This window comes from Schistocerca gregaria, chromosome 1 (assembly GCF_023897955.1).
Source record: "Schistocerca gregaria isolate iqSchGreg1 chromosome 1, iqSchGreg1.2, whole genome shotgun sequence".
In the NCBI taxonomy this organism is placed as follows: Eukaryota; Metazoa; Arthropoda; class Insecta; order Orthoptera; family Acrididae; genus Schistocerca; species Schistocerca gregaria.
In genome coordinates, this window is record NC_064920.1 from 581456792 (window position 1) to 581481195 (window position 24404).

The following is a 24404-nucleotide window of genomic DNA, read 5'->3' on the forward strand; positions in this document are numbered from 1 at the left end:
GTGCACTTGGCTTGTTGTTAAACCAGATTAGCATGCCATCTGCATGATGGAAAGACAAAAATAAGCTGTTTGCTCTAAAGTCATTATATTACAGCACTAAGGCGTACAGGTTTAGTCAGAACGTTTTATTTTTCCATCAGACACTACATTATAGAGGTATGTGGAAGAAATACAAATGAAATGTGGGATAAGTGACAATATGTTCCCCTTTTAAAGCATAAGGTGCAGCATTTCTCCGATACTCATAAACTAGTACATATGTCATTGGATGAAAAGTCTCTAATGGCCATTTTAACATATGACAGCAGTTCTGACAGTGTTATTGGCGTTGAGGACTTGTGGTTTACACTCAGTGTATATTTATCTTTATATATGGCGGTTGCATGTCCCACTTAGAATAATATAAAGATGAAAGTCGCACTTGTGCCGACAGGTGGCAATGACTAAAACATAATATGCCTATGGAATGACAAATGGGCGAGAATCACTTTTGCATGTACATCTGTCTACATCTACATTTATACTCCGCAAGCCACCCAACAGTGTGTGGCGGAGGGCACTTTACATGCCACTGTCATTACCTCCCTTTCTTGTTCCAGTCGCATATGGTTCGCGGGAAGAACGACTGCCAGAAAGCCTCCGTGCGCGGTCGTATCTCTCTAATTTTACATTCGTGATCTCCTCAGGAGGTATGCAATATATTCTATACCTCATCCAGAAACGCACCCTCTCAAAACATGGACATCAAGCTACACCACGATGCAGAGTGCCTCTCTTGCAGAGTCTGCCACTTGAGTTAGCTAAACATCTTTGTAACGCTATCATGCTTACCAAATAACCCTGTGACGAAACGCGCCGCTCTTCTTTCGATCTTCTCTATCTCCTCTGTCAATATGACCTGGTACAGATCCCACACTGATGAGCAATACTCCAGTATAAGTCGAACGAGTGTTTTGTAAGCCACCTCCTTTGTTGATGGACTACATTTTCTAAGGACTCTCCCAATGAATCTCAATCTGGTACCCGCCTTACCAACAATTAATTTTATATGATCACTCCACTTCAAATCGTTCCGCACGCATACTCCCAGATATTTTACAGAAGTAACTGCCACCAGTGTTCATTCCGCTATCATATAATCATACAATAAAGGATCCTTCTTTCTATGTATTCGCAATACATTACATTTGTCTATGTTAAGGGTCAGTTGCCACTCCCTGCACTAATTGCCTATCCGCTGCAGATCTTCCTGAATTTCGCTGCAATTTTCTAATGCTGCAACTACTCTGTATACTACAGCATCATGTCTGTGCTTCTTATGTGTGAATCTATGTGTTGATATTCCATTGATATCATCGTGGTAAGCTGCAGTTCTATCCAACATCAAAAGTGTTTCTTCAGAAATGTATTGTAACATGTCACTGAATTTTCAGAAACATCTATATCTTCTGATATTACAAAAGTTCTTGGAGGCAAAATAATAATTCAAATGTTTTGTAAATCACGTAGGAAAGGAATGAAAAACAAACACTGTGCTTACAACGCATCTGACGTTCTCCTTTCTCGTCGCTTGGAGCGCTTGTTTCGATCTAACTGTCCAACAGTAACAACTCTTACAGTAGTGATTGTCGCAACTGTTATGTTAGACTGTGGGGGCACTTTTCCTTTAGGCAGCGTTGGCTGATGGCTTAACCAACCCACACACTACGATTTGTCTGTGATCTATTTGAGAGACACCTTTCCAAAGACTGGTTGTGTGTTGCTGACAGTTCTGTCCATGATTTTCAAGACTTGACTTGAAGATAGATCCGCACTTGACAGAATGGTATGGAACATCAAAACACTCTACAATACAGGTACATACCAAATGTTGGCATTCAGATAGGCCGACAATGGAATGCGATGGGATGGGATGTAATTGTCAAAGTTTTGTGGGAATGTTTTGATGCTGTGATCGATGGGAAGAATGGTGTCATCATATGCTAAAATGGAAATAAACCTATTTTAACCTCGCTCGCTCGTGTTATACTAGCTTCACGCTTATTTATCCAGGATAGTCCAAAATATTTATGTTTTGTAATATCTCTAACAGAATAAAAAGCTAAACAGTATATAAACTTTGGTTCCCATTTGACAGAACAGGACTGAACCGATCGTCCAAACAGTCTACTTCAAATTGTTCTGCACGAATACTCCCAGATATTTTACAGAAGTAACTGCTACCAGTGCTTGTTCCACTATCATATGGGTGGGCAGCCACGAGCATTTTATGTTGCTCGAGAGTGTGTGCACATGTGAGATCTCGCGAAACATTGTGAAGATAAGGGCATTGGTCTTCATTATCTCAGTGGAGAATCTCTGCTTGTTGATGTGTGTCAAGGTATTGTTGCTGTATCATCGTGATCACATCAATCACCAACACACATTTTGAATCATAGCCGAGCATTTGTCATTGATGTTGTTAGTTGAACATATGTCTCCCAAGAAAGTGCTGGCAGAGGCAAAAAGCTCGGTGATGAGTTGTTGAGTGTATAGGAGTTACTCATTCAAGGTCAGATGAGAGGCAGAAAAGTCGAAGAAAGTCCATGCCCAATATGATTTTGTTTATGTTGGTAGTGAGGAAGGTCCATGGGCAATGAAGATTTTCATGCACTGGAACACTGGATCGACCATTGCATGCACTGGTATCACAGACTTGTTGGCAGCTTGGTGTGGTCAGTCATTAGAATTGTCTGTGGGAACTGTACAAACATCTGTACCAGCATCAAAAAGGAATTTGTGCCTGAGTTGTGATCAGGAATATACAGTCGACTATGTGATCGAGGATGTGTGACCAGCTCAATAAATGTGAAGCTGGCTTATCGTCCAATGTACTTAAACCAACTTTAGTATTTACAATTCCAATGCACAGCAATTTATTGGACATCTTCTGTCCATTTCATCTTAGTCCAGCCTACAACATATACGTATGATCTGTTCTAATCTGTTTATATATAAGCAATTAAATATAATAACTGAATTGTGCACATGTCCATAATATGTTACAGCCCGTCATAATTTTTGAAAGACAAGAGAAAACATTATATTCATAGGTATACATCTAATATAATAACTGGACTGTGCACATGTCGCTATTCTGTTGCGTCCCATTCATGTTGTTAAAATAAAACAAAAACATACCTACCTCAGTCCACACTTGGTGTCTGGGTGTCAGCTTGGAAGCTGATATTGTGTGTCAGGCCGTTGAATTACATGTGGTACCAGAACAGCTGTGTAGAGTGGTGACAATGGGGTTGAGCATCACAGTATTGTGAGCTGCAGCAGTGGTGCCCTGTACAGCTGGCCAGGATATTCTGAGGGTTGCAGGGGTGACATCACGGTCAATTGTTCTTGGGTCCATTTAGGGTGGCTCAGAGAGTGTCATGGGGTGGTATAGTGTCTTGAAATTTCATACAGTGCTGATGTTTTAGGAACATATATAATCTGTCCACTAGGGTAAGTTTTCTGTTTATCAGCTCAATTTTATATGGAATCAAGATGAGTTGCAGTTGCTGAAGGAGATTCATAGTCCAGAGCGACCAAAGCATATTGTCCAGCATGAGGTTTGTGTCTAGTAGAGTTTGCAGTCAGCTGTGATGGAGTTTTTTTCTTTCAACTTCTTGTTATATATGGCCTGTTGTAACTGTTGTTCTTGGGTACATGCCAGTCATTGTAGTAATGCCTATTTTGCTATGGCGTATTTTATGCACAGGTAACGCAAGGATGACGTAGCTAATGATGTCAGCATGTTAGTGGGGTGGCAGATCAATGTGACATATTTAGAATCGTCATCCTAAATTCCCAGTGATGCAAACACACTCCACTGAAGCAGGCTACAGGGCTGGTTGCTTGGTGTGGAATTGAGGCAGTTTAGGTCAATGAGAAAGGCTTCGAAGGGTAGTTATTGTGTTTGTGAAATACCATGAGAACTGTAAGACGGGATGATTGTAGAAAAGTCTTTAAACACTCACAGCGAGGATGTGAAACACGTACTGGCATCCAGTAATTGAAACACTGGTGTAGTACATTGCCAATTACAGCTGTGTTTACAGCTGGAAGTTGTTGCATTGTTACACTGTTGTCACGATCTCCTCAGAATTGGTCAAAATGTTTGAAGATGAAGCGTAATGCCCCAGCTATAACATGCGTGAAGACGGATCATGTTGAATATCAAATCATAGTAAGTTGGACAATGGCGGCCTTTGTTGTGGCGAGGCGGTTGCGATAGCTCGAGGCTGTGTCATCTGCACACACAAACACGGTTCTGGTGGAATCACTGTTTATCCGTTAAAGCAATCACTGCACTAATGAGACGCATATAGAGGCTTGATCCATACGGTGTCTTTTGATGGAGCATTTGATGTGTACAGGACAGCAGGAGATGGCTGCATTGTTAGTACATACTAGAAAAAGTGAGCGAATTGCCGACTGGCGTGATTACTGCATTAGTCGAGGGTCACCAATGTGCTAGATTTCCGCTATGGATATGAGAGGATATACCAGTAAGTCAGCTGGTATGTTTATGAATATATAACAATTTATTACAAGATAAAACTTACAAGACATCTATGCAATACAAAAGTCGCACCCAGACTGTCATTGATCTCCAGCTCCACAGGTATCCCACCTTGGAGCTGCAACTCTTTCGTCACTGACATCAATAGTGCTGTTGTCTCACATATGAAATGTGAGACAAGTAAGTATCGATTCTGATGTGAAAACAACTATCTGCAAATTGTTGAGCTTTCTTGTATGATAAAATGCTTTCAGATTTGAATCTCTAATAACTATGAGATGAATAATGCATAAACAATGACATTTGCCAGAATGTAGGTGTAAATTCGTATTAAGTTAATAAATACAAAATGATGACATATGTCCTATCTTAGGAATTGTAAATATGTCCAGGTATAGAAAAAAAGAACAAGTCCGAGAAAAGCTCACATCAAAAATAATCCACCCAAACTAAAAAGTCCAGTGCTCAGCAAATGTGAAAGCTACGGAAGTATCAAAAAGGAAATGAACAAACGGCACAAAGCAAATATGTAGCTGACCTATCTGTCGTACAGCAACCAGTGAAAGTCCAAATTATCTATTATGTAAATGTTATGCTACTATGTGTAAATATTATTTTAAAAAGATTGATACATAAATTACAGTGTAACACAAAACACTTGTTATGAATTTCTCCTGACATTTTCGTAAAAAATCTGTGGCTTGAACCCAAACTGCTCACACAGAAGTTCATTTTGAAATGTTTACATGAAACTTTCCTTTTTCACTTCTAAGTAGTTTACTTTATAAATAACATCCTTTATGGCTTTTGCTTTGGTATCAATAAATTTCATGATTGCTAGTTACTTTGTTCTGATGCTATATTCAGACACATAGCGAGGTGGCGCAGTGGCTAGCAGACTAGACTCGCATTTGATAAGACAATAGTTCAGTCCTGTCTCTGGTCATCCTGATTTAGGTTGTCTGTGATTTCCCTAAATCGCTCCAGGCAAATACCAGGATGGTCCCTATATTTAGACATTTTGTACCACAGATGGTAACTGATAATACACACACACACACACACAAACACACACACACACACACACACACACACATACATACACACACACACACACACACACACACACACACACACACACACACACACACACACACACACACACACACACATATATATATATATATATATATATACACTCCTGGAAATTGAAATAAGAACACCATGAATTCATTGTCCCAGGAAGCGGAAACTTTATTGACACATTCCTGGGGTCAGACACATCACATGATCACACTGACAGAACCACAGGCACATAGACACAGGCAACAGAGCATGCACAATGTCAGCACTAGTACAGTGTATATCCACCTTTCGCAGCAATGCAGGCTGCTATTCTCCCATGGAGACGATCGTAGAGATGCTGGATGTAGTCCTGTGGAACGGCTTACCATGCCATTTCCACCTGGCGCCTCAGTTGGACCAGCGTTCGTGCTGGACGTGCAGACCGCATGAGACGACGCTTCATCCAGTCCCAAACATGCTCAATGGGGGACAGATCCGGAGATCTTGCTGCCCAGGGTAGTTGACTTACACCTTCTAGAGCACGTTGGGTGGCACGGGATACATGCGAACGTGCATTGTCCTGTTGGAACAGCAAGTTCCCTTGCCGGTCTAGGAATGGTAGAACGATGGGTTCGATAACGGTTTGGATGTACCGTGCACTATTCAGTGTCCCCTCGACGATCACCAAAGGTGTATGGCCAGTGTAGGAGATTGCTCCCCACACCATAATGCCGGGTGTTGGCCCTGTGTGCCTCAGTCGTATGCAGTCCTGATTGTGGCGCTCACCTGCACGGCGCCAAACACGCATACGACCATCATTGGCACCAAGGCAGAAGCGACTCTCATCGCTGAAGACGACACGTCTCCATTCGTCCCTCCATTCACGCCTGTCGCGACACCACTGGAGGCGGGCTGCACGATGTTGGGGCGTGAGCGGAAGACAGCCTAACGGTGTGCGGGACCATAGCCCAGCTTCATGGAGACGGTTGCGAATGGTCCTCGCCGATACCCCAGGAGCAACAGTGTCCCTAATTTGCTGGGAAGTGGCGGTGCGGTCCCCTACGGCACTGCGTAGGATCCTACAGTCTTGGCGTGCATCCGTGCGTCGCTGCGGTCCGGTCCCAGGTCGACGGGCACGTGCACCTTCCGCCGACCACTGGCGACAACATCGATGTACTGTGGAGTCCTCACGCCCCACGTGTTGAGCAATTCGGTGGTACGTCCACCCGGCCTCCCGCATGCCCACTATACGCCCTCGCTCAAAGTCCGTCAACTGCACATACGGTTCACGTCCACGCTGTTGCGGCATGCTACCAGTGTTAAATACTGCGATGGAGCTCCGTATGCCACGGCAAACTGGCTGACACTGACGGCGGCGGTGCACAAATGCTGCACAGCTAGCGCCATTCGACGGCCAACACCGCGGTTCCTGGTGTGTCCGCTGTGCCGTGCGTGTGATCATTGCTTGTACAGCCCTCTCGCAGTGTCCGGAGCAAGTATGGTGGGTATGACACACCGGTGTCAATGTGTTCTTTGTTCCATTTTCAGGAGTATATATATATATATATATATATATATATATAATGCAAACACACAATTATTCGACAGTGTCATTGCCTTTAATTTCATTTCATTGACATCTAATGTGAATCATCCTTTAATTGTTACTGGATAGTCAATAACACTCCTCAATACTTCTGGTAGTCATACTGAAACTGTGAAGGTTTGATTGAGAGATTGAGCAGTAATGCTGAGTAGACAACTAGTTTTGAAATATATCGCACTATAAGAGAAATATTGTGTCTGAGTTGCTTTCTACAGTGGTTTTAGAGTCAGATGGTTGAACATAGCTTCTGTTGAAAGCACTGTTGGTCAGTTTCATAAGTTATATCTTGTTGTCATATGGCTTAAATAAAAAATGTAAGATATGTAATCAGTGTGGTTCTAAGATAATATGAATTGCTGCCTATGATGATAGTTGCTTGGTTTTTGTTTGTATTATAGCATATAATGATATTAAATTTATCGTTCTGTATTCGACGTAGCTGCTACTACACTGAAGTTTATACATACCATTACAGGATGTACTGGTACTAAATAAGTTTATTCTAATAATTCATAGTACTCTGAATGTATCTAAACTCGTACAAACCAAGATAGCTTGGAATAAGTAGTATCTGTGGCTAATAACTTGCGTACTGCCAGTACTGTTTGATATCATCATGAAGGGATTCTGCAGTCTCTACTATATAGGCAATAAAACCTTGGTAGAAACTTTCAATCGATTTTCTTTGCTCAGATAATTGTTCAAGATTCTGCAGATGGTATAGAAAATTAGCAAGTAATCACATATTTCAGCTCTTTTATCACTGCGACAATCTTCGACTATTTTTGTCTCGTTATCATGTGCAGCAGGAAAAAGACATACAGTTTACTTTTTTAACCATTACTAACGCTTATACTGATACCGAGGCTATGATAAATAAGTTAATTTAATTTGTCTTTACAGAATGGGCTTGAAGTAGCTGTATCAATACATCTAACTGCCTCCGTGTGCATCTATACTGGACCTTTCACACACACATTCGTAGCAGTGCCCAACACAACAGGTAAGAACCATATGGGTAAATAATCCCGTATCACTTTAGTCATAATTTATTATTGTTGCACAGCTCCTCTTATTCAGCAATATGTTATTAGTGCTTCATTTTTATGAAAGTGTATTGTTGTGCCATCCATTACCATTGCATTTACAGAGATACAGAAAGATTAAGTACAATTTATTCAACTAGCCTGATATTAATTCTGCATATTACTTTATCAAAATGAGTGTCATTGTACAACAAATTTCTGGAAATCAGGCGTATGTCGTCCTTTCAAAAATATTTATTACTGCTCACCTACTTGTTAAGAGCCTCAACTACTGTTCTTTTAAATATTTTACCACTGGAAAAATCTGCTTTGTACAAAGATATATTGTCATCTGTATGTCAACAGATATATTTACATAAAGAATAAAATATAAGAGACTGTAGGCTAAAAGAGCATTAATTTGTAATGATCACAGAAGAGACTCACTACCATGTTATGAATTTGTTTGGATACCACATTGTTTTCCAGAAATATTTATATATTTTTCAGCTTTTCTCAATTGTAACATATTGGTCAAGTCTTTCTAACACATTATTTTGAGACATACAATTCCATTTGATTTAATCTAAAACATGTTCGCACAAAATTAATTTCTGTAGTATTCTACCATGCATTTAATAAAATTTTATTTTGTTTCTTAGAATATATATCTTTGATGGAACTATGCTGTTTCATTTACACTGCTACATTAAGAAGATGTAGCTCTAATGCTGTAAAAGCAAAAAAAAAAAAACAAATTAATGACAGTGTAGTTTACATACATATGAAGTCCCAATGCTGTTATTTGAAACAGGAGATTTGACTGTATCGTAGGAGGTATGAATTAACGCTATTTCCTCTGTGTTGAATTTTAAAGACGGTAGTAGCTTGTTGGTGCCTAGTTTAATACCCAAACATAGCAAAGGTTAGTTGTGCAGAATATGAAATGTGCACAAATATGGAATTTGGAATTGCATGTGTGAAAAAATTCCTCAAAGATGTGAACATCAACGACGTCTGTGTAGACATGCGTAATAGGTGGTTAGGACATCGCCACAAATCTCGTGTTTGAAATATGTTAGTGTTAGCTGTTTGTTCAGTCTTGTGTTTCTCGTCTGTGTGCATATGGTCAACTTTAAATCAGTGCTCTAAAAAGTTTGTTGCTGAATTTATTTAAGTATATAGCAGTCACACATGTTTTTGGAAAATTAAGACCGAGGAATACAGGATCTGAGCTAAGAGGGAAGCTGGCTACAACCAAAGATAGAGAACTTACAAGTGGTGGAATCTATGGCAAACAGGAAAATGGCAACAGAAAATAAATTCGCTGCCAACTGTTTGCCACAAACATTGAGCAAAGTAGCGAAATCTATTCGATCTGGCACTGGGGACGTCGAAATGTATAAGCCAAGTCTGTGGCCTTCTAACCTTCTCTGCTTTCTGAATAATGCCAACAAAGATTGATCATATGAAACATAGTTTAAGGTTTACCTTGTAGATAACAGTAACTATTGCCTGTCACTTACAACTACATTCACTTATCTGTGAGACAAAAAGCATACTGGTAATAACTGAGGGAGATGCCTGCAGATATTGTCACAGAGCTTTTTTACCCAAGCCCTGTTGTAGTTGCTAACGATAGAAACCATTTCATCAAACTGAGAAATCATTAGCTTGTGGATAACGGAACCAAAATTCTAGCTCTGCTTGTTTTTCAGATATAAATCTGTCTCACTATGTTGATCTGGTAAAGGCACTCCAAGCACACTTTGACACAGTATTGTCTTACACCATAAACCCACATGACTCTGTATCAAAAAAGTAACCCTATTTATTCTAAAGAAAAGTGCACTTAGAATCTTGTGTTAGGCCGATAATGGAAGATCTTGCACGGATGTAGGTATTCTTACACTTTACCTATTTCCTAAAGTAATGTATGGTTCAAAAAAAGAGTGAATTAAAAATGCACTGTAGAATTCACTGCCACAATATTCAAAGTAGAACTTCCGAAGTGGATTATGAAACAAAATCTGAAGTTCAGAATGAAGTTTTGTATTCTAGTGCAAAAGTCTGTAACAGATTCTTCATGTAGGGAATTAAAGTCACATCATTGAAACAAACTAAACTACAGCTCATTGACCATGCGTAAAATTTCTAAGAATATACAGAGTTTTAAACACATCTAAAACTGTAAAAGTATAGTTGCTAACTAATTAGAACTGGTATATTAGAAAACTGCGCTTTTTTACTTGCGTTCATGAAATCCTCTTTCATGGCAGCCTTAATAGCTTAGTATGTATTAAGTGTGAATTCAGTCAACATTGGTTCCGAAACTGCAATAGAAATTTGTAGATTTTTGTAGCTTCTTCCTGATGACAGGAATCATGATGTTGTCTCCAGCCATGTACATGGAGAAAATCCTTTACTCATAGAAGTACTTTTCCATATTACCAGAGGAGTTTCGATCTCATGACAGCATATGCCATCTGTGGGATAGTAGGTGTACTTGTAATGGTTTCTGCATCATCAACCAGCAGATAGCATAGCTCTCAGTGCGCCATCGGCGTCTACCTTGTATTGGGGAATGCTCACGGCCAAAAGGCACAGTGTGGTGCAAACATGCAAAGCAAGCAGACAACCATGCAACAGAGACACACTTGTGCTTCCGACAGCCAACTGAGAGGGTTTGAAAGGAATCAAATTGTGGTATTCGACGTGGCGAGGTAGTCCTTTCGCAGAACTGCTCTACAACTTGGATGTGCTGCGTCAGTGGTACAACAGTGCTGGCGCCAGAGGTGATGTAAACATTCTCTTACCCATAGATGAGGTTCTGGACGTCCGTGCGGCACAGACGCCCTCAAGATCGTCGTATCGTAAGGTCAGCAGTGGTAGATTGTACAGCTACCACAGTGCAGATAAGAGGCCTTGTAAGCCCAAGTGTGTTAACATGAACTGTTGCGAACTGCTCATTAGCAGTGGGGCTATAGGCATGCACACCTCTTGCACTACTTCCACTCCCACCACAGCACCACTGGTGTTGTCAGAGGTTCACGGGGAAGATGGAATGTATGCTGCGGTCTTCAACATCAAAAGCAGATTCTGTCTGCATGCAATTAATGGTCATTTGCATGAATGATGTAGACCTGATGAGTGCATTTATCCAAGACACACTGGTCCCAATTCCAGAATTACTGTCTGGGCTATGATAAGCTAGAACCTTCGTTCCACTTTGGTGTTTCTGTAGAGGAATCTAACCAGTGCTCGGTACATGCAGAATATTTTAGATCGATCCTTTTACCGTTTTTTTGCAGTCGTAAGATGATGCGATGTTACAACAAAATAATGCTAACCCACATACTGTCTGTGCAACTCAACATGTCCTGCAAGATGTGCAGCAACGTCCCTGGCCAGCATGTTCTCTGGACTTGTGAGGTATGATGGGTCGAGAACTGACTTGTGTGGTTCGTCTACCAACAACTGTCACAGAACTATGTGAACAGGTAGAGCAGGGATGGAATAACGTATTGGAGGACAGTATACACCATCTCAACAAGCGAAGAGATGCCAGAGTCAGCGACCGCATGACTGCCTGTGATGGCTTCATCATGTACTAGTATGGGTGTTGCACCAAGTGTCGATACTTAGCATTTCATTGTGCTTTTGATCTATGAATTAATCCATATGTAATGTTGCAACGATCAGACTGGATTGATTTGGAAATCGCTAAAAGAGTGTACTATTTTTTTTTCTGGCAGTGTATTTTTGTTTTTGTATTATAAAGGATAATTATGTATAATTATGTATATGTTTTCAAATAGATCCTCCAAGAAATATGCCTGTTGTCAGGCGTGTTGTGCAAAGTAAATTTATGTGTAAAAAACTGCCTTGTCCTAACTGTCTAGACCATTTTGATCAATCTTTCTCTTTCTTCCATTTTGTTTCCATTTTTAGCAATATGTGTTGCAAACACACTGCATTACTTATTTCTGAGTAAATGAATTCAAGTTCAAGGTTATGAGAGTCACTTGTAGTACAATCTCCCAATGTTAGGTAGTGCACAAATATGGATGCTAATTTGCTAGCCATTCCAGCCAATATGGGTCACTACTTCTTTTTGGAACACAGCTGTTTCTTGGAAGATCACATTCATGACATGCTCAGCTTACTCAGAAATGACAACCTTGGTGACCTTGAACTGATTTCGTAGTATTTCGTTGTTTTCATATTATAACTTGCATATCATGACAATATGCCATTTTAAGACAATAAACACATCACCCTTAGTATGATTTCCTATAATTAAATGTCAGTTAATAATGCATCAGTGGATAAAAGCCTTCAGGAGACACTAAGTTGAATTACAACATCGCTGAGAGTTGCATGTCTTTTCTGTGGTATTGTGGTTAACACTTTCGGGATGGAGCTCGTTTCCCCAAAGTGTAGCAATTCAGCGGCACTGTGCTGGTTCCATATCCCTTAGATTTCTTTCATCGCTTACAAAATCTACAGTTTTTGACTTATTTGTGTAGTTTTTTTGTAAATGAAGCTTAAAACACACTATTTACTGGCAAACTATTTTCATTATTTCATATCACGCACTTTTTGACTTGGCAGTGGTGTTAAAATAGAAAAATTAAAAATTTTATTTTTTGTTACTTTTTTTAGTTGAGAGGTGAAACATTGAATTTGCCATATTAAAATTAGGTGTATCTTATTCTTTAAAGTTTTAGCTTTAAAACGACATATAAAATACAATTTTATCTCTTATGGGACATCTGTGGGAAGAAAAATAAGAAGTTCATTTTGAAGGATGAAAAATTTAATTTATGTCAATAAACTATAAAATTTCATAATTGCTAAAAACAAACTTTACAACTCTGGCACATCGATTTTTTGGTAGGCAACCATATGTTACAAGTCCTTTTGGTACTTTGCTAGTTTGTGATACCTGTTGAAGCACTCAGGAACATGAAGGGAAGGGTTCGACAGACAAGTTTTGCAAAAGAGGGGGACCGTTTTCGTCCTCCTGACTTGGAGTGATCACTGCAAACGACACAGTCACCATGTTATTTGATGTCTATTCTCGTGATAGCATGGTACAGACTGTCCATCCTGTGTAGGTCACCATGCTCAGAACGTGACCTCTGTCTCGATGGGTTACTTGAGCCCTGACGTCGCCCACGAGTACCTTGACGAGACTCTTCTGAAACTGCAAATGGCTCTTTGGTGTCTCTCCTCTTTTCTTTGCTATTATGACGTATAACAAGAAAGCGCTGACGACCCCCATGTGAAATTAGCCAGAACAATTACCCTTTTGTCAGGATGCGCCCGTGTAGATCCTCCAAGCCAGTCCCTAGATACAGTGCTGGGAGTGTGACGCGACAATCAGGCCACGTATAAGTGCTTTGTGCCCCATAGCGACTGCCGCATCAGGCCATGTATACGGACCTCGCATCCCGAAAGGGTTAAGGCTGGCTCACACACATCGATTTGCCTGACAGACATCTGCCCAAATGGTGGGACATGGAATAAATCACTGCAAATATGGTAGGTTGCGTGTTATGAACTTCAGTTTACTGCTGACACACACATGTCGGTCTAGAACAGACATTTCAGTGTGAAAGTGATTAAGCAGTTGTGTAATTATTTGTGGATGTGTATGCAAAAATTTAAGCATATTTTAACGCTCATAGCCTCTTGTATAATATGGAAAAATACTTGTATGAGGAGAGCAATTACTGCCCATGAGCAGCTGGTGCTGATGTTAATATTTCTTGTAAAAGGAGGATGCTACAAGAAGCTAGAATTCTGTATAACAGTTCTGAAACAACCATTGAATTAAATCACACCCAACACATGGGAAGTTACTTATAATGTCCTGAATTAAGATTTAATAATGATGAATAAAGTACTGGTAACTCAATTCTGTAATATACCAATTCTGACAAATTATAGATAATATCTTAACAGTTTTAGACATGTTTGCAATCTAATCTGTTCTTAGAAGATGTAAGTAAAAATAGTTTAGTTCATTTCACTGTCCAAAGTCTGCCAACAATCTATTGTGGACATTTACTCCAGAATATAAATCTACATTCTGATATCATGAGAGACAGGGACTCATAGCGTATCTCGAAAATTTTACTTCTAGTATTGTGGTAGTGAATTCTGTAGTTCACATTTAAAAAAAACTCTTGTAATGAAAGATATATTATTTTAAGAAATAAAGCGAGTGTAAGACCACCTATATCCCAAAAAAGAATTCTGCAAGAACTTCCATTATCAGCTTAACACAAGATTCTGGATGCACTTTTCTTTATAATAAATAGGGCCTGCTTCTGTTCGCTACACTGTCATGTAAAATTATGCTGTAGGACAGAGGTGAGTGAAAATACTCTAACAATCCCTTTACTGGGTCAACATAACGAGACAGATTGCTAACTACAAAGCAAGCAGAACTAGAATTTCGGTTCAGTTATCCATGTACTAATGACACATCAGTTTGATGAAATGTTTTCTATTGGTAACATCCACAAGAGGGCTTGAGTAAAACTTTGAGTCAATATCTGCAGCCATTTCCCTCAATTATTATGTATATGCTTCTTAGCTTACAGATAAGCGAACACAGTTTCAAATGACAAGCAATAGTTAGTATTAACTATAAGATAAATCTAAAGCTGTGTTTCAGATGATCCATCGTCATTGGAATTCCTCAGAATAGTTTGTCAGCAAACTCATGAGTAAATAGCGGTTTTAGTAGGGAAGTGGCTCTCCCAGGAGGGACCCTCCTTCTGCACTAATGGCATACCCAAAATCAGTTGCCTGTCTGAAAGTGTTGTTCAGCTTGCAGTAATTTACGTTGATTTGTGCGATTTTAGCTACTAGAGTAAGTCAGTTCAGTTTGCATATTTTGTGATATTGTTAGTTATTCAGAAGCGATGGATATGCACACTAGATGACGAGAAACTGTGCATAATACAAATAGAGGTATTTTCGAAGTAGAGAGCATTCATTTGTCAATGTAATTACATCATGTATTAAGGAATTGAATCAAAAAGAGGTGTTGGTTAACGTTGCAAGTCCCAATCAAATGCCTGAATTTTATACAAAAGTCACGAAAGGATGTATCAGAAAGAAAGGTGAAAATAAACCACATGGTTTACTTGAATCGCCTAGAATGAGCACTAACACTTTTAGGAGGAAGCCCATCGTTCAAGGCAGCTATAAAAAACGGTAAATCGGGAAATGATGGAGGACTTTTATATGAGTCAAATAAATAACTAAATCAATAGTGCCAACATTACACAAATTACTTATTCCAATAAAACAGAAAATCCATTTTCCATGGTAGAAAGTTGTTCCACACAAGACATTGCGTGAAATGGGATTTTTCACAAAGAAAACTGCAACTAAAAGAAAGATTCTGGTAGAAATAACTGATGTAATTGACTGGCTATTCAGATACCTGATATAAGTAAGGAAATTAAAAGAGCAGAAACTTCTTTTATATCGACGAAACTTGGATGGATAACAATATTATCTTTAGAAAATGTTGTATGGCTCCTGGCATTGATGATATCATGGACAGTGTTAGTGGAAGCAATAGATTATCGTAGTGAATATTCAATCTAATGCTGGCTTTATTTATTAGTCTGCATCAATGTCATTCCGTTCAGAATATTCACTATTCACTTATGCCATAGCTTTTTCCAAAATCCGTAACACTTCTGGAACACAGTCGTTGGGACAGCTTTAGTCCTCTCAGTGATGTGTATTTAATCTTATTTATACTTGTAAAAGACTGCCATTTACAGTTTTCCTTATTTTTGTGAACAAATAAAAGCGACATAAACCCAATATGCAAGGAGGAGATTAGTGTTTTAACATTCCATCGATAAAGAGGTCATTAGAGGCACAACACAGGCTCAGATTAGGTAAGGATGGGGAAGAAAAGCGACTGTGCCCTTTCGAAGGAACCATCCCGCCATTTGCCTTAAGCGATTTGGGAAATCACAATGGTTGGATGCAGATTTGAACCGTCGTCCTCCCGAGTGCAAATCCAGTGTGCTCATCATTGTGTTACTCCGCTTGGTCCGAATATGGGAGCTAGACCATCATTACAATATTGTCTTTGGGCAAAAATTCACGAATATGCAACGAAATGAGAGGAAGTGCAATATTATAGTGCAAGAACCACGAATTTCTCCGCCACATATCCCGACTTATCTTAACAGATGGTTTCATGCACAAGATGTCGAACTTATTCGTTTCATGGTTGCACTTGTCGGGCTTTTTTTCGGTTTGGCGATCCAGCTTTCTTTCTTTGGGATGACTGAGTTTCAGATTCAATGTTATACCCGCAACTTATGTTTTGTCACTTATTATGGTTCCCTTCAATAGTTCTTTATCACTATTAACTTCATCAAATAATCCCAAGCAGCATGCATTCGTCACTATTTTTATTCACTTCAACAACTTCATAACAGATTTACCTGTAACAATTCCATTGCATGTGCCAACTGATATGCGACCCTTATCACCGACATCTCAGACTCCGACTTGGCCATCGTTCACAGTCATTTGTTTCGCTTTTCCCATAAGTTTGTCCATTGATGTGCTGGGGAATCAGGACCCTTGTCTTCTTCAGTGTCCTCACAGCCATCTTTGAAACGCTTATACTACTTGTAAAGCCTTATTTTACTCATAGCAGACTTACCAAAAGCAATGTTCAACACTTATACATTTCTGATGTCTTTGTCCCATTCTTATAAGAGAATTTAATAAAAAGTCTCTAAGCCATTTTTATACAAAATAAAGAATCCCTGATACTACCAAAACACCTGTAACCTTTTTGACACCTGACAACACACTAAATAGCCAATATATCTAAAGTTATACAGATACAGATACTTTCCATGACAAAAAAGTGGTGTGAATCGGGCTAGTACAACACTCAAAATTACGAATTCCTCCTTAGTTTTCAAACACTCTTCGTTTAGTAAGAATTGTTGCATCTCAGTGAAGGCATTCAAAGAAAACTTCTACCTCCTAGTAGCAAGAATAAGCTTTAAATTCAACAGAATAATTTAACTATATGGTTTCCAAAATTCTGTTGGAATATAACCACCATTTTAGGAAATACTAGATAAAGATGCATTCCAGTGAAGAGGCATTTATTTCTCTATTTGTTGTAGATATATACATCCTGACTTCCTACTTATATCAATATAATCTAACATTGTGTTTCAAAAGCATGTAATCATCTTTTATATTCTGTGTGGTGCACTTTATATAAAAGTAAATGTCCCTCAAATGTTTGTGTATCTGTACATTTCGTTGCCACAGATTTAAAGACCATGTACCATGGGAGCGCATGTACAACTTTGTGAGACAACCAATAGAAGACAGAGTGGGGACTTTTTCGCTCACTCATGAGCTTACAGATAGATTATACCCCCATTTTAAAATGCACTATGCTCCTGCAGACAAGAAACAATAGACAGATGAAACAGCTGGCTAAAACTCATTTTGCGGTCCAGATTTGCGGCAATGTCCTATTTGTACACTACAGTTTGCTGTGCAGATGTGGTTGGTGCCCACAGCTTTGAGCAATTTTGCTCAAACCTCTAACTCCAACTCCCAGGATTGCACACATTTCGTATCTGCGCAAATCTCCTGTTCACATGCAACAATCTGTCTGCACAGAAGTGATGTGTGTAAATATTTGTGCAGACAGATCTTTGCATGTGGACAGGCCTTTAGGGACTGATCACGACAGTACATGCTACTAGATTTTTTTCATCTTCTCATTCTTGGACTTCCTTATTAACGTATTACATATTTGTTCTGCAATATTCGATGTTATTTAGATAGAAGAGTGTCCTCTATCAGAAATAAGTTTCTTTGATTTTACGACTTCCGTCTGATCAAAAAAACAAGTTAGTTGTGTGTTAGGAAGTCAGTGAATGTGAAAATGACAACCTAATTGAGAAGGCATACTGATCTGTAGCGTACCCCAAAGCCTAGTTTGCTCTGGGAGGTGATTCTTTGTAAATCGCCAGAAGAGAATCGAAGGCTTCAGTTAACTGCATTTATATTTTTAGTGATGGAAAATAACAAATATAAGAGACAGTTAAATGAAAACGAGTCAGATAGAAGAAAGCGATTAAACTGCTTACTATTTCAGAAGTAATCACCATAACTATTAATATATTTATCCCACTTTGAGAGCAGATGATCATTATCTTTATGGAAAAAGTTTGTGGTTTGCTATGGAACCACAATTTTAACCAGGTGTTCACCCCTTTGCCCAAATAAATTGATAGCCATGAATGTCTTCCTTCAGCTCTCCAAAAATATGGAAATCGCACTGGGAGAGGTCTTCACTGTATGGAGGATGCGTAAGGGGTCCTAGCGAAAATTCTGCAGCATAGGCGAAACAACCTTGGCAACAAGTGGGCAGGCATATTCCCGCAACAGAACGTGATAACTGTCAACATTCCTAAGTGTTTCGACATGTTGGTTCACTTTAATTTTTGCCATGTGGCCACCTAACGCTCTGCGTTAATTGTAGTGCTGTTTTTCAGAAAGTCAATGAGCAGAGGTGCTTGTAGTCAAGGAAAAATATCATCATGATTTTTCTGGAGCAGGTTTATTTGTTGTTTCGACATACTATTACTACATGCTAGCTGATTGGAGTGCCAGCATAGTTTCAGCTGTCAAAAGGCTGCATTTTTTGCTTTATAGATTTTCGTAGATTGTTGCATGTGGATGGGCTTTTATAGCTTCTTGCATATCACTTACACTCATGTTGCTCTAGTTCAATGTTCGAGAAATGCTTGATAAGTATATTGAGCTCTGTGAAGTAGTGGTAAATTTTAGGTGTGATTGATCACCTTCTGTTTTCCCGAGCTGATACTATAGTTGTTAAGTGACATGTCATAGCCACAGAAAGAAAAGCAGAAGGCAGCTTGACGTGTATGAAGTAAACCATTATGCTTGATGTCATACTGAAATCGAGTAAATGTGAAATGATAAGTGCTTACTACTATGGCTCAATATGGATATCTTACAAAACGGAAATAATCTGATGAAATGACAGCTTCTACAAAATGAAACGCTAACGAAAGAAGTTGTGATAAACATCTACTTAAAAACATGCCACGTGAGGTTTTAGATTCATGTGAAAGCTGTGAACTACCACTGCTTTTAGCTTCAGACGACAATAATGCTACTTTGTTTTATAAATATTGGTTCTTTCCTTGCAGAAATTTAATTCTTACTTACTTTAATTACCTCTTAATTTTTCTTTTCTGATACTTTGAGCTGGTAAACCAGCTACACGTCTAACAGAAACAGCTTTTATGGGACCCACTGCAGGAGTTTTGGTGCTCATATCAGTGCTGGAATTTTCGTTAATGTTTTCAGCCTGAAAGTAACACATACATATTATTGACATTTTTGTTTGAATGAACAGTCATTATTTGATATTGACAGCCACCTGAAGTTAATTCAGAATAAATTGTCGAGCATGGATATCCAAAGCGGTTAGGGCAACTGCTTTGACAAGAGGGAACTCTGGCTTTGAGTCTCCGTCTGTCACAGATTTTTATGTCACAAATAGGTAGTGTATCTATAATTAACACCGCTGGCGCCATGTTATTCACATTCAGTGAATTTATTTAGAATTAATGTAGGTATTATTTTAAATTAAGACAGTGGGCTGCATTAAAATTTAATTTATATAAATATTTTAGCATTTTTCTGCACTCTGCCGTTCCTTAGTTGCTTCGAATCTGACGAAGGTATGTTCTGTCTAGGCAACTAATTGAAGGCAGTTTGTTTACTGGCATACATGTTTTGCTTCTTTTAGTTATGAAGCATTTTCAGTGGATGTCTTCTTCATTATTTTCTACCGGCAGTAAATACAAATATAGGCTGCGTCACAAAATTGAGAAACGAGCATCTACTTACACAAACTAATAGCATCTGAGCTGCAAGCCTGATTGCATGTGGCGCCATGAGACAGTATGTACAAATAAAATAATTTAACTTGTATTTTCTCCATACTATAGTGAGATGTGGCTTTCTTCCTAACTTCAAAAAGCATTTCGATATATTAACGACATTTAGTACACAGCAATTTATTGCCTAAAATGAACCAAATGTAAAGTAGCTGGGCATTACATTATTTACTGCAGACCCTTGTAATTTTATGCTGCAGAGTACTGGGATATTAAGTATCATAGTATCTGTGACCAATATCGAGAAGACAAAAAGTTCTTAGTCGAGATGTGATATGAAACTGTAAGATGCAAAGGAATACAATTTTTGCTCCAATTTATTTACTTAGGGTCTAATGAGAGGTATTATATACATTAGCGAAGAAATTCACAAATGTGTAGAAAGTCATTTTCAATCTCTTAAGGAAAAAGGAGAACCTCTGAAGACAAACTAATTCTAGGGGTTGATGTAGCTTTGCTTCATTTACATACAGTATTTTTTTACAGTTTAGTGATCTTTTATTGTTTACAGCAAGAAAATCATAAAGCTCATTTTTCTCATGTACTATTATGAGCTGCTTCATGGGAACTGCTCATTACTTTCCTGTGTGGTCTTTTCTCTTACTACTGCTCATTGTATATTTCTAACTTTGACAGTACATTGAACAATAGTCTACTTTTAGTTAAGCTCAGTAGTAGAAATGCGAAGTTAATAAAATAAACAAAATAAAAACTCATTGTTTTTTCAGTCATACAACACTGAAAAGAATCAAGCACAATGAGAAGCTCAAACCGGAAGGTATTAAAGATCTTAAAATATCAGACGAGTCTTGCAAAAGTACAATGAAAAATAATATTAGTGTACTGCATCATCGAATTAATGGATTAAAAAACAAATGGATGAATTTCTTGTTTGTTTAGAAGATAAGAAACGGAGAATGCACTAGGTGTACAATGCCTGTCTGAACATCATATAGTCACAGTTAAGGAAAAGGTAAATATAAGTGGGTGTGAGCTTTCAGTACATGTAAGCAGAGACAAAATGGAAAAAGGAGGAGTTGCTATGTATATTAAAAGTTATCAAAGTGTGGAAAATTAAAAAAAATGGGTAGAGAAACACATAGAAGCATGTGAGCTTAAACTACATACTGGTAATTTTATACTTGTAATTATGTATCCGTGCCCATGGGGAAATTCCAAACAGTTTCAGACAGGGAAACAAACTATAATTTGTGGGGATTTCAATGTAGAGTCTGATAGGAAGAATGAACTTGAAGTATTATTAAATCCTTTCAATTTGACATCAGTTATTGAATTTCCTACTCAGGTAATACTGGAAAGCAGCACACCAATAGAAAATATTTTCATAGTCCAAGATAAATTTAATCAAATACACATTATCACTGTTAAGAATGGACTTTCTGATAATGATGCCCAGCAAATTACAGCACATGACATGGCTCCACACTTTAAAGCAAAACATTGCTCCAAAGAGGTGTGTTCAAGTGATGATTTAACGATTGCAAATGTAGATTGCAGCAGTTACCTTACATAATCAAAATATTATATTATTTCATGATCGATTTATGAGTAGTTTTGTACATAATGTTTTAAGAAAACAGTGAAATGTAATTGTAAGAAATCATGTAAAACCATGGCTTACTAAAGGAATAAATATCTTGCAACAAGAAATGATATCTAACAGTAAAAAAGAGTAATTACAAAGAAACAGTCAAATATTATAAAAACTACTGTACTATTACTAAAGGGCTAACATGCCTAGCAACCATAAAATGAAATGTATTTAACAGCAAGAAAGAGTAATGACTCAGAAACAGCCAAAAATTATAAAAACTTATATTTGGAAAACTTATATTTGGAAAACTTATATTTGGAAAATTATTAAAAAATCCAGAAGTACGTTTTTATATCTGAGATTAGCAACCCTGATAATAAAATTAAGACAATTGTGAATATTGTTGAAAGGGAAACAGAGTATCAAAGTTCACAGAAAGACTGTATTACCATCAAACCGAATTAAAATTTTATTAACGCAGTCAGATGTTGAAAATATTTTTAATAATCATTGTAGAGAAAATAGGATCCAGGTGTTCATTGCAAAAGGCAAAGCTAAATATGGAAGAGGTGATATCCCTGCAATTTGATAAAACTGAAATTCTACCACCTTTCTTTCTGAAGTTAGGAAAATAATAAACTCACTCAGTAGTATAAGGATGAATTGAACTGATGGCATCTTCAGCAAAGTATTAAAAGCTTGTTCCCAACAGATATGTAGGATTCACAGACACATGTAATAGTCCACTGAAACAGGGTATTTTTCCTGATAGCTTGAAATATACTATTGTTAAATCATTCCATAATAAATAGGGGGGGGGGGGGGTAGGTCTGATGCCAACAACTACCATCCAATGCCACAGCTTTGTCCAAAATTATTGAAAAAGCAATGCATTCACATATTTATGAAATAAAAAGTACTAATAGAATGGCAATTTGGTTTACAGAAAGTCTTTTCAACAGAAAATGCAGTATATGCTTTCACTGATAAAACATTAAAACAAAAATCAGCCGAGTGTCTTGGGTCCCTAAATGTTCTGAATATACATTAATGAATTGCCACCCTATATTCATGAAGATGCAAAGCTAGTTACTTTTACCAATAATAAAAGTAATGTAATCACAGCCAACAAACAAGAATTATTTGAGGAAATTGAAAATAATGTCTTTCAGAAATTTATTAAGTAGTTCTCAGCAAATGGACTCTCATTAAATTTTTATATGACACAGTATACAGGGTGTTACAAAAAGGTACGGCCACACTTTCAGGAAACATTCCTCACACACAAATAAAGAAAAGATGTTATGTGGACATGTGTCGGGAAACGCTTAATTTCCATGTTAGAGCTCATTTTAGTTTCGTCAGTATGTACTGTACTTCCTCGATTCACCGCCATGATTTCATATGGGATACTCTACCTGCGCTGCTAGAACATGTGCCTTTACAAGTACGACACAACATGTGGTTCAGGCACGATGGAGCTCCTGCACATTTCAGTCAAAGTGTTCGTATGCTTCTCAACAACAAATTCGGTGACCGATGGATTGCTAGATACCAATTCCGTGGCCTCCACGCTCTCCTGACCTAAACCCTCTTGACTTTCATTTATGGGGGCATTTCAAAGATCTTGTCTACGCAACCCCGGTGCCAAATGTAGAGACTCTTCGTGCTCGTATTGTGGACGGCTGTGATACAATACGCCATTCTCCAGGGCTGCTTCAGCGCATCAGAGATTCCATGCGATGGAGGGTGGATGCATGTATCCTCGCTAACGGAGGACATCTTGAACATCTCCTGTAACAAAGTGTTTGATGTAACGCTGGTACGTTCTGTTACTGTGTGTTTCCATTCCATGATTAATGTGATTTGAAGAGAAGTAATAAAATGAGCTCTAACATGGAAAGTAAGCGTTTCCGGACACATGTCCACATAACATATTTTCTTTCTTTGTGTGTGAGGAATGTTTCCTGAAAGTTTGGCCGTACCTTTTTGTAACACCCTGTATAAAGTTCTGTACAGTAAATAGCACAACACAAATAGTAAATACAGAGTGAACAGAAGTCTGTATCTGAGACAGAATATTCCTAATTTTTGGGTGTAAGCATTGATGAGAGATTGAACTGGAAGAAACGGATTGACGATCTGCTGAAATCTTTGAGTCCTGCTATTTATGCTAATAGGATTATTGCAAATTTTAGTAATAAACCAATGCCTATTTTCATTCTCTGCTTTCGTATGACATTTTGGGATAAATCATCATTAAGGAAAAAGTATTCATTGCACAAAAGTATGTAATCAGAATAATAGCTAGAGCTCAGCCAAGATCATCTTGCAGACACTTACTCAAGGAACTAGGGATATTCATAGTAGGTTTGTGTGTGTGTGTGTGTGTGTGTGTGTATTCAGTTATGAAATTTGTTATTAATAACCCATCCCAACTGAAAAGCAATAGCGATATGCAACAATAGGTGAAAGTCTGATTGTCAGTATTTTGGGTTAAATCTTACTTTTGCACAGAAAGGGCGAATTATGCTGCCACAAAAATGTTTGGTCACTAATCAGATAGCAGGAAAGT

At 38.3% G+C, this 24404-nt stretch overlaps 1 protein-coding gene across 3 annotated transcripts in view; it reads left to right on the plus strand.

The window, feature by feature from the left end:
* The window catches only part of LOC126357156 (pantothenate kinase 3), a 137134-nt gene that overhangs the window by 52260 nt on the left and 60470 nt on the right, over positions 1 to 24404 (plus strand). For all 3 annotated transcript variants that reach the window (XM_050007430.1, XM_050007432.1, XM_050007428.1), the window contains exon 2: positions 8130 to 8229. Coding sequence is in view for 2 of the 3 variants with exons in the window: in XM_050007432.1 (XP_049863389.1) it covers positions 8130 to 8229 (100 nt within the window). In the remaining variant the exon portion in view is untranslated. The remainder of the gene's footprint in view (positions 1 to 8129; positions 8230 to 24404) is intronic.